Source organism: Schistocerca piceifrons, chromosome X (genome assembly GCF_021461385.2).
Source record: "Schistocerca piceifrons isolate TAMUIC-IGC-003096 chromosome X, iqSchPice1.1, whole genome shotgun sequence".
In the NCBI taxonomy this organism is placed as follows: Eukaryota; Metazoa; Arthropoda; class Insecta; order Orthoptera; family Acrididae; genus Schistocerca; species Schistocerca piceifrons.
In genome coordinates this window covers 140,675,558-140,687,597 of record NC_060149.1, presented here as the reverse complement: position 1 = coordinate 140,687,597, position 12,040 = coordinate 140,675,558, and the positions used below count along the sequence as shown (strand labels likewise).

The following is a 12,040-nucleotide window of genomic DNA, read 5'->3' as shown; positions in this document are numbered from 1 at the left end:
GGATGTAGGTTGCAGTAGGTACTGGGAGATGAAGAAGCTTGCACAGGATAGAGTAGCATGGAGAGCTGCATCAAACCAGTCTCAGGACTGAAGACCACAACAACAACAACAAGTTCAACTCCCCCTGTACAACATTCAAATATCTGTTCAGTGTAGTGCCATGATATATGTCTATGGACTCAAATGGAATACAGGTTTTTTTATGTACATGGCCACTCCCCTACTCCGCAAGGAACAGCTTGAGAAACAGCCAGCTAATCTGTATCCTGGTAAAGGAAGCCTCTGAATTGTCAAATAATTTAAGTGGTGTTCCCATATACCAATAATTTCAGACTCAACATCTATAAGCAGTTCACTAACTTTATGTCTAATACCTCTTATATTTTGATGAAATATGCTAATTCCTTCTCTACTTGGAAACATAATGTCCTCTGAAAGTGATTCCTTAGTTAGAGGGACTTCCTTTAACCCTTCAACTGCTCTGGACATGTTAACGCGCACGCCTTTGTACCTGTCCCTGTGTGCTCTGAACGTGTTTATGCACGCCACCAGTCCTTCTACCTGGTACTCTGGACGTGTCTGCATGTAGACACATTCAGAGTACCAGGTAGAAGGACTGGTGGCGCACATAAACACGTTCAGAGCATACAAAGGGACAGGTACAAGGGCGCGCATGTTAACACGTCCACAGCAGTTAAAGGGTTAAGCATGTACACATGTCAGCTGACTTCAATCTAAAAAAGGTGCAGCTCTAACACCAACTACTACAGGAATTTTTCCATGAGTAATCCCACCACCACCCACTACACTGTCACCTATAAGCTTTGCCAGTCTCCCCTTCCCGTACCTATTGAGTTGCATGCCATGCCTGCACAGTACATAAGAAACTGTCTACTTGATCTGTGAAGTAAGTTTGCTTACATAAGTTTGTAAAGAAGTAGAGCTGTGTGTATTTTGTTCACATGGAAATACTGAAACACTGTGCCCTAACAAAAATTCTTCATTTTGAACAGTTTATGACCAATGAAAATTCACTAAAAAGTTGGTGAAGGTTTATAAGGCATCTGCTCCTCAATTTTCAACTGTTAATAGCTATGTGGCTGAATTCAAATGTGACTGTGCATCTCTTGTTTTTGATCCAACTGAAGGATATATGAAAACCGCAAAATCAATTCAACACAGTAAGAAAGTGCACAGTGTAGTATTGTATGACTAAAGACGTATAAAATAGCTGAGCATAAGAAATACTATACTGTATTTCACATCGAGAACCAACTATGAGAAAGAACTGTACAAGATGGATGCCACATTAGTTGAATGTTGAGAAAATGTAAAAATGAATTTTCCAGTATAGTTGTGCACCAATTTCTTACTTTGGATAAGATGCGTCTCCATCACTCCACGCTAGAAAGGAAACATTGAACACAGCAGTATGTGGAAGCCAGTGGTTTCGGACACACATGTAGTTGATTTCATTGCCAATACTATAAAGTGTTCTGGAGCAACTAGGTGGAAGAAATATCTGTGGTGGCCGAGTGGTTCTAGGCGCTCCAGTCTGGAACCGCGCAACTGCTACGGTTGCAGGTTCGAACCCTGCCTCGGGCATGGATGTGTGTGATGTCCTTAGGTTAGTTAGGTTTACATAGTTCTAAGTTCTATGGGACTCATGACCTCAGAAGTTAAGTCCCATAGTGCTCAGAGCCATTTGAACCTTTTGAAATATGTGCAAAGAGACCTAGAATGCTAAAAGAAAATAAAAACAAATTTCAACCAGGGCAAAGTACCTGACCACAAAGCTGCTTCAGCAATGGAAAGCTTTGGGATGTGTAGTATTAAATGTTGGCATACACACTCTATTAATCAAATTTGGTATCCTCTGGCTTCTGTCTATTCACAAATCAAAGAATTTTTTTGATGGAAGTTCTAACTCCAATGAGAAGATTATGGAAGTCATAAAACCAAGAAAATCTCAAATCTGGATGGTCAGATGGGCATTTGAACCGTTTTTCTCCCAAATTTGAACCTAGTGTGATAATCACTGTGCTATCCCCAGAGAACTCACCCTACCAGTCTCTCATAGCTTCCAGACCCTGTCTTGCTACCACAAACTCCGTTCCAAGATCCTGTACAATGCAAAAAAAAAAAAAAAAAAAAAAAAAAATCCACAACCCCTATTTTTATCTGTTCACTAAGAACCTCAGCTCTGCACAAAAGTATCCCTGACTGCACCACCTTGCTGGTTTCACATTCCCATACATTTTCCTTGTTGCCCATTTGTCCTTTAGCCCCTTGCTCCTCTCGCCCATTCCACCTAATACAACTATTCACCCAAGTGGATCCCCAGCACTGGGACAATTACTGTGTGTGTGTGTGTGTGTGTGTGTGTGTGTGTGTGTGTGTGTGTGTGTGTGTGTGAGGGGGAGATCACCTTTACTCTCCCATTGGTCTGCAAAATGTTCATTTATGATTACCATAAGTTACTCATTGGAATCAAAACTTCCTTTCTAAGAACATCACTTCAACTTCACATCAAAAACAATCAAGCTTCCTAAGATTTAGATTTTAAGACTGATAGGTATCTATATTACTTAACTGCTATTCCAAAATCTTATCCTAGTTGCAGGTTGCCTATCTAACTGGTTACAGGGGCAAAAAAAATTCATTTTCAATATTTTGTGTGATAGTTGATCAAATTTAAAAAGCTATCGCAAGCTATTCATAAAGACGTATAATCTTATGTTAAAGCTTAACACAATTATTACAGTTAGAAACTGTGTGCTTGTCTTGAGGCAGTGTAACCGATGGGGTGCAATACCCAGACTATATTCATCCAGTATTTGAGGATGAGAGGACTTAGTGACTTCTAATAAACTTTACACATAATTACAAACCTTTCCAAAACTTTTTCTTACTGATAGCCCCCACAAAATGATGAAAGGAAGAAAGTTCTTTCACTATAATGAAGTAAAACTTCAGCATCATGCATGACTTTTTAGTTTATTATTCCTTTACTGCCTACTATACTTGCAACACAGGTTGCAGCGCCAGTACCCACATATACCACAGCACCAGTACCCACATATACCACTTACTGTACCTGCAAAATTAGATCACTGTACAACACGTAATTCAGGAGACATAATGTCATAAACATTTAAATGCAGGAAAAACTAGCTTTCGCTTAAAATGGAACGTTAATTACCCAGACTATGTTTAGGCAGTGTTCCATAATAAGAGCACTTAGTGACTTCCAAAAAACTTTTAAATGCAATTTCAAACCTTTCCTAAACTTTTTCTTGCTTACATGTTTAAAGTCAAATATTTAACACATTAGCTCATTTGCACAGTGATCAGACGTTTGAAGCTTTTTTACGCATGGGAGCTTGATTCTTTAAAGAATTGAGGTTTACCGGTAACTGAATGTAAACTGTGACAATTGATAAATACTAATGCTACCACTGGGCAGCACAGAAGCCTAGAGTGAAAACAACTGGACAGCACAGGAACCTGCAGCAAAACCTACCAAGAATTTTCATAGAAAGTTTGTAGGCTTTTGCTGCCAAAGTCAATTTCCATAAAATTCTCTGCGTTACAGAAAGTGTCATGAAGTACAATGAGGAGGATTTCAGTACTCTGAATAATTTTGTGAAACGAATTTTCATTGCTATAACTGTCCTCGCAAAATATTTTCTCATGCATATCCATCAATCATTAACCTTTTTTGGTAACTGTTTGTTTATAATACACCAGGGAGACACAACATAACTGCATTTCGGTTGGTGCGCAACTGTAGGAGCAATAACTCTTTCATGGTGGCTTGAATCTGAAATAAAGCTGGTCGATAACAAATAGTTTTTGGTGCAGAAGGAGAATTAATTTCAGAGCAGGGTGTTGAAACCCTGATACAACACGTAGTGCCATATTAACACTGTAAAATGTTTAACAACATTACAGTTAAAGGTTGCAGTGAGAAAGAGAGTATGCAAAAATAAACATGAAGTGAGTCATTATCAAAGAAATAGCAAATTCATGAAATTTATTGCAAGACTTTTACTGTCTGCCTATATTGTACAATATTTCTAATGTTGTGGATTTACTACGAAAAAGACCATACATTAGTTTTAGCAAAATTTACTGCAGGTCTTTGAAAATCAATACTGACTACATGATATACATTGAATGTTGAAATGAGTTTATGATGTTACTGATGCGCTACTAATCTTATAACAAGTTTACCATAGTTCAGTATGCAGAGTCCCTATTACTGGTGACAGAAACACTTCAAGTAAAAATCACCTACCCCTAGCTTTCACTTTCCACTTGCAGTGTCTCTCTCATCAGTACTAGAAATTTTGCCCCCTCGAAGTAAGTACTGCTCAGCCATTCTATCGATTTGTAATTTTAACATTTTTCTCGATTTAATTTGCCTTTTGATACAATTACCATTGTATGAGAGCTAAAAATCAACAGTAAACAGACAAATACCTCTCTGATGTTCTGCACTGCTACACCACTGCCTGAATCAAAAGCTGGGTAGAAAATCAGTGGCAACAGCCATAGGAATATAGCTGCAAAAACTGCTAAGACAATGTTGTGCCATACACCAGCACACAAAATTCGTAGTTGCCTCTTTGGAGACAGGGATTCCAGTTGATCTGAATTAAGATTAACATACGCTAATGGCACAATAGCTATTAAGATTATGCCACAGCCTGATATGTGAACATCTTCCCTGAAAGAGAGAAAATGACCAAAACTTGCAACTGCACTATTACACATTCAGATAACAAATACACACACAATATGAAAAAATGATTGAGGTAATGAAAACATTCCATGAATAATCACTTCATCACTCTGTGGAGCTACAAGTGCAAAAAACTATGTACTAAAATTTCACCTACATTAAAAAGCCACAAGTGCACCAACATGTTCATCACATAGGAACTGCTAGAGATTACAAGCTTCACTTACCCTCCATGAGAAAGACTAGTGTACTTCAGCTCGCCGAGAAGTTACTGGGATAAATAAAGTATCATTTTAATAAACCAAGAGTCATATGCTGGCAGTACTTGGGGTTAACTACATCTTCAACCAAAATAACTACTCGTATGATGTTTCTATAATAAAAAATAAGTGACTTGTCAAACATACCAAGTGAGCACCCAACAACTAGCACATGCTAAATGCAAGTGCCTGCTCAGATTTTTCTGAAGAAACAGTGTCTGTTCACTAGGGACATGCAAGTCGCAGTGACTGTTATCAGCATGTACGGTGTAGCCCTTGGCAGGTACCAAAAATTCACAAAGTCTCTCAACAGGCACTGCACTTCACAGTAGTGACACTATAACTGCCGGCTGTCAATTGAGAGTAATTGCCATCTGTTGCATACAGCTAAATGAGTCAAAAGTGACTCAAGCTGGTGCTGTCAAGTCCCCACAAGAACCTGGAGACATGCTACTTGCAGTGCTTCCTGTGGCCGCAAAAGTGTATATGTTGGAGAATTTCCACAGCAAACTTCATCCTCAAGGTGGTCTCACAGAAGCTCAGCTGAATAAACACGTGGAACTCGGAGACCAAGTGTTTTGAAACACACAATCCTGCTCTTAAAACTATCTGAAGACGCTTTTAGCCAGCTGACATAGTGCATCAACCTGCCGAAAGATCAAATCAATCCCAGCAAAGATTATCGTAGAGTAGAGGTAAACGTGACCCCTGAAAATGAATTTGTAACCTATTACCTGTCAAAGTGACCTGGTTACCTAGCCACGGTGACAGTACCACTGTATTTATGCCAAAGACGCAGGAAGGGGAGGAAGTAACAGTGTATGCTCCAGTAATCTTACAAGTGGAGCACTACCACAACATACATGTCTGTACATGCCTCTAAATGAAGTGCCCATTGGGAACAAGAACACAAACAGGAGAGACAGTATATCTCAACTTGGCTGCTCACAACACTTCACTGGCAGTATAGCAAAACTGCTTTCTCTCACAATATCACTGTTTTCCATAGCTGTTGATGTTGTTTTGTCATATCTTGTTTCAGCTCCAGATGCATTTATATGACTGATTTTGTTGTACTTTCAGTTTCTTCATCCATCATACTCTCTCTCATCCAATAGTCATCGCACACTTTTTTTACCTGATATGTGGCCCTTGTAGTTTTATACTGTCACAACACAAAAATCTAAAGCCAAACAGTACAAGCACACTGACTGCATGGTCTAGTAGTTCTCATTTTTGCTGGAATATCAAGGTCATGAGTTCAATTCCCTGTGACCACCTAAATTTTTTCTCGGGTGGAAAGGCCTGAAAGGAGTTTAACTCAACCTTGTTAGACCAACTGAATAGCTGCCTGAATATAAAAGCAACAAAATTGCTGCACAAGTCACCAAAGTAGTGTTTTACATTGAAAGGCTTACACCAGGGTAGGTGACGTCGTCGTTGTGGTCTTCAGTCCTGAGACTGGTTTGATGCAGCTATATCCTGTTCAGGCTTCTTCACCTCCGAGTAGGTAACTACTGCAACCAACATCCTTCTGAATCTGCTTAGTGTATTCATCTCTTGGTCTCCCTCTACAATTTTCACCCTTCACGTTTCCCTCCAATACTAAATTGGTGATCCCTTGATGCCTCAGAATGTGTGCTACCAACTGATCCTTTCTTTTAGTCTGGTTGTGCCACAGATTCCTCTTCTCCTCAGTTTCTACTCAGTACCCCCTCATTACTTACGTGATCTTCCCATCTAATCTTCATCATTATTCTGTAGCATCACATTTCGAAAGCTTCTATTCTCTTCTTGTCTAAACTATTTGTTGTCCATGTTTTGCTTCCATACATGGCTACACTCCATACAAATACTTTCAGAAAAAGACTTCCTGACACTTAAATCTATACACAATGTTAACAAATTTCTCTTCTTCAGAATCACTTTCATTGCCATTGCCAGTCTACATTTTATATCCTCTCTACTTTGACCATCATCAGTTATTTTGCTTCCCCGATAGCCAAACTCATCTACTACTTCAAGTGTCTCATTTCCTAATCTAAGTCTCTCAGCATCACCTGATTTAATTCGACTACGTTCCATTACCCTAGTTTTGCTTTTGTTGATGTTCATCTTATATCCTCCTTTCAAGACACTGTCCATTCCATTCAACTGCTCTTTCAGGTCCTTTGCTGTCTCTGACAGAATTACAATGCCACTGGCAAACCTCAAAGTTTTTATTTCTTCTTTATGGATTTTAATTCCTACTCCGAATTTTTCTTTTGTTTCCTTTACTGCTTGTTCAACATACAGATACAGGAATAGGCAACAACCCTGTCTCACTCCCTTCCCAGCCACTGCTTCCCTTTCGTACCCCTTGACTCTTATAACTGCCATCTGGTTTCTGTACAAATTGTAAATAGCCTTTCGCTCACTGTATTTTACCCCTGCCACCTTCAGAATTTGAAAGAGAGTATTCCAGTCAACATTGTCAAAAGTTTTCTTTAGGTCTACAAATGCAAGAAACGTAGGTTAGTCTTTTCTTAATCTATCTTCTAAGACACATGACGTTCATCTATTAGCAGCAAAAGCATCAGCAATTGTGTTTTCGGGTTAGATCGTGTGATGCTTGACATATTATGACTACACATCTTATTCTTTGCAAGATTCCTGACCATTTCTAAAGGATGTAAATTCATATGGTATGGCAGAGTTGGGAAGAGAACCATTTTCTTGCAAAATTTTGTCAGTGGAATAATCAGGGGAGGGTTGGTGCTCCTTAATTAATGTCAAAAGTTCACCTTTTCATATCTCTATATATTTTTAATTTCTTCTCTCAGTTTCCACAGGATAGTACTACATTTTTCCTGTTATAGACATAGAGGACAAGCGAACATGAAAGAAAATTCAGCATTCACAACAATGAAACATTGGCCGAGACAGTTGTTTGACAATGCTCTCTACATGCTGTTGCTTGGCAACATTTATTCACAGTGCTGTTTATATGAATGCACAGTTCATCTAAATTAGCTACTGACCACTTTAATTTGGATGCTTCACTTTTTGTAAGAAAATTAATGTTATATGCCCTTTTAGCAAGTATGTTCTTTCAGCCACAAATAGTTATCATTCATTCTGGCACCTTTTAAAATAAAATCCCACAGATGCAACAATTATTTCTTAGAGTTTATTTAGTAGCCTGGAACTCCAGTTCTATGTGAACAAAGCTGTGAAATTTTTACAAAGATAATATTTTCTGTATTGTTCGAAATATTCCAGCAATTGCTGCCTAATACCACATTTATCTACATCACCAATAAAATAGATATTGTGAGCATTTCACTCATTCTACTTTGGGGCAAATATTTGAATCCTGCCACACCTTGCATGGTGACTCTCCTCCTGTAATTTGCACATCACTGGCTTCTTTAATTTTTTCTTGTCCACATTTTTTTGCACCTCCCGTTACCATCTCTGTCAGCACCATCACACCTTTCTCATTCTCAATGTCATTAAAATTGAGGCCAATAACAGTAAGTTGTCGCAGCTTCTACCAAACGTTTCTCCATGAACACTTTTGGCACTCACACTATGAGCTAACAATGTGCACTGTTTTATAATGGAATGTGACAGTACTTTGTCACACGATCAAGTTCTCACAATGGTCACTTCACCTTGCCAAGTAATAATGAGTTAATGATATTTCCCATGGAGATTAATGCTCTAAGGATATGCCATGAAAATATTTGTTACCTCTAGAAAAAGACCAAATTGTCTTCTTTTTCCTTTTTTCTTCAGAAACAGCTGTAGAATGTTTGTTTCTTGCTGGTTATGATAATGTCTATAGTCCCTTAAAGGAAATAAATGAGACTCATTGGACAAGGTCATTACTGTCAATCAACAGTGGTCCAACTTCGATACTGGCAATCAAATTTATAGTCTTGTTAACTGATGCAGCATCATTAACAATGGTGTAAATATCATGCTTTGGGGCCTCATTCACAGTAAGATTTGCTAAGCTGTTATGCTAAACAAGAGTCTGTCAGTCCTATGATATATCTGGGCAGTGAGGTATTCCAGTGTAGAAGTCTAGTTGTACTTCACACTCCACTTTAGTTGATATAAACAGCACACAGTGTTTCATAGTTTCCACAGCAGTTATTCACAGTGGTGCCATTATGTCTGTTTTTGATGCACTTTCACCACAGACATAATGAAAAAGTTTATAAATTTCACTATTTCAAATATATTTACTCCTTGGCCCAAATGTTTGTCACCGCCCCTTTTGCAACTCAGATAAATTGCTACACTGTCTAAAGCAACAGTCAGAAAAATGTGAACAAGTAGCCTGCCAGTCTCCGTAGGTACCTATTTCAACAGTGCACATCACACTATGTTTCTCATGAGCTATGTACATTCTGTAGTTCTCACATCTAGGAAGTGGTCAGAATAATGTGAATCTACAGCATAAATAAAGGGAGAAAGTGAAACATGATGTTACCATGTAATCAAGACCTGTACAAGTACTGCAAGTGTTAAGGTTCTCCATGATAATCACTATTTACACCTTTTTGTGCACTTATACCAGAAAACACGGAAAGTTCGAAATTTAATATAGGGTGTTGGCATGCAAACTTACAATTACAAACTGTACACTATCATTTCTATTCAGTCAGTCAAATTACACAAAACTCTCTCAAACAGCAGAATTCAGCGAGGGTTACAACTGCAACTGAGTCACTATCATTTAATCATCTCTACCACGAAGGCATAGTTCATGAAAGTGTTGGTATGGTTAAAAGTGAACTATGATGTATCCAGTTTTAAGTTGAGTTGTGACCTGCCTTTGTTGCAAGACTTCAATCTGTGACACTACACTGTTCCCATAGGATGTGTGGAATTGTAGCTCTACAAAGTTCTCGAGTCTCTTGAACCCCTGCACAACAGACACATACACTTTGTCAAATAAACAGAGCCTAAAATGCATTGAATGAAATACATAATAGACATAAGAAAGAAAGAGTGTATGTATTTTGAAGACCTATCATAGGTTTTCAATTGTCACTATATGTTTATTCTATAACGTGAAACACATCTTAAGCAAATTGCTAAGGACTCACACATGATTTGATTGTTACAAGTTTGTTGCTGTCCTGAGAAATATGTATTCATTGAACATTTACTGTTGAGTACACACATGTCAGCACCATTGCTACTAACTGAAATTAGTTCCTTTAGATGGCATGTAGTTGGCATTCTAAAAAGAAACAATACATCCGGAAAGTATATATTTGACACACATGAATAAAAGCATGAATTTTTTGTTTAAGCATTTTGATATACATGAAAACCGATAGCTCTTAAAAATTTCATATTCCTTTTAATAAACTGATCTATGTTAATCAACACTACTTGGTAATTTTTTATTTTTATTTTTTTATTTTTTTGCTGTATCACAACAGAAGGAATGCTACCTGCTGGTTGAGTACACAATGCACAAAGGAAGTGCTCTCTTTTTTCATATGTGAAGTAAGGGAACTACACTTTTGTTTCTTTAAAGCCTACAGAACCTAGTCAATCACAATTAAATATTCTTGGTATTCCTGCATTGTCAAATTAGAATAATCTGATGAGCCAAATATACAGAGAATGAAATTGATTAAATCCACTGAAATTAAATTAATGGGTTCAGGGGATGAAAGCAATGAAGATATCTACATTTACGTGGCTACTCTGAAAATCACACTTGAGTTACTGCCAGAGGGTTCATTGAACCACCTTCACAATAATTCTTTATTATTCCACTCTCGAACAGTTCGCAGAAAAACAAACACCTATATCTTTCTGTGTGAGCTCTGATTTCCCTTATTTTATTAGATGACTGTTTCTCCCTATGTAGGTCAACATCAACAAAATTATTTTTGTGTTCAGAGAAGAAAGTTGGTGATTCAAATTTCATGAGAAGATGCTGCCGCTATGAGAAACACCTTTGTTTTAATTATGTCCACCCCAAACCTTGTATCATGTCCATGAGACATTCTCCCCCATTTCTCGATAATACAAAATGTGCTGCCCTTCTTTGAACTTTCTCAACGTACTCCATTAATCCTGTCAGGTAACGATTCCACACTGCGTAGCGGTACTCCAAAAGAGGATGGACAAGCGTGATATTGGCAGTTGCTTTAGCAGATTTGTTGCATTTGCCATGTGTTCAGCCAATAAAAAGCAGTCTTTGGTTCACCTTCCCCACAACATTATCTATGCGTTCTTTCCAATTTAAGTTGTTAGTAATTGTAATTCCTAGGAGTTTAATTGAATTTACAGTCTTTAGATTTTATTGATTTGTCATGTAATCAAAGTTTAACAGATTCCTTTTAGCAGTCAAGCAATGAAGATATCTACATTTACGTGGCTACTCTGAAAATCACACTTGAGTTACTGCCAGAGGGTTCATTGAACCACCTTCACAATAATTCTTTATTATTCCACTCTCGAACAGTTCGCAGAAAAACAAACACCTATATCTTTCTGTGTGAGCTCTGATTTCCCTTATTTTATTAGATGACTGTTTCTCCCTATGTAGGTCAACATCAACAAAATTATTTTTGTGTTCAGAGAAGAAAGTTGGTGATTCAAATTTCATGAGAAGATGCTGCCGCTATGAGAAACACCTTTGTTTTAATTATGTCCACCCCAAACCTTGTATCATGTCCATGAGACATTCTCCCCCATTTCTCGATAATACAAAATGTGCTGCCCTTCTTTGAACTTTCTCAACGTACTCCATTAATCCTGTCAGGTAACGATTCCACACTGCGTAGCGGTACTCCAAAAGAGGATGGACAAGCGTGATATTGGCAGTTGCTTTAGCAGATTTGTTGCATTTGCCATGTGTTCAGCCAATAAAAAGCAGTCTTTGGTTCACCTTCCCCACAACATTATCTATGCGTTCTTTCCAATTTAAGTTGTTAGTAATTGTAATTCCTAGGAGTTTAATTGAATTTACAGTCTTTAGATTTTATTGATTTGTCATGTAATCAAAGTTTAACAG

At 37.9% G+C, this 12,040-nt stretch overlaps 1 protein-coding gene across 1 annotated transcript in view; it reads right to left on the bottom strand.

The window, feature by feature from the left end:
• Positions 1-12,040, bottom strand: part of LOC124722989 (membrane-bound transcription factor site-2 protease) — a 55,049-nt gene that overhangs the window by 23,037 nt on the left and 19,972 nt on the right. Inside the window, exon 4 of the mRNA XM_047248157.1 lies at positions 4,486-4,732. Within this exon, the coding sequence (XP_047104113.1) occupies positions 4,486-4,732 (247 nt within the window). The remainder of the gene's footprint in view (positions 1-4,485; positions 4,733-12,040) is intronic.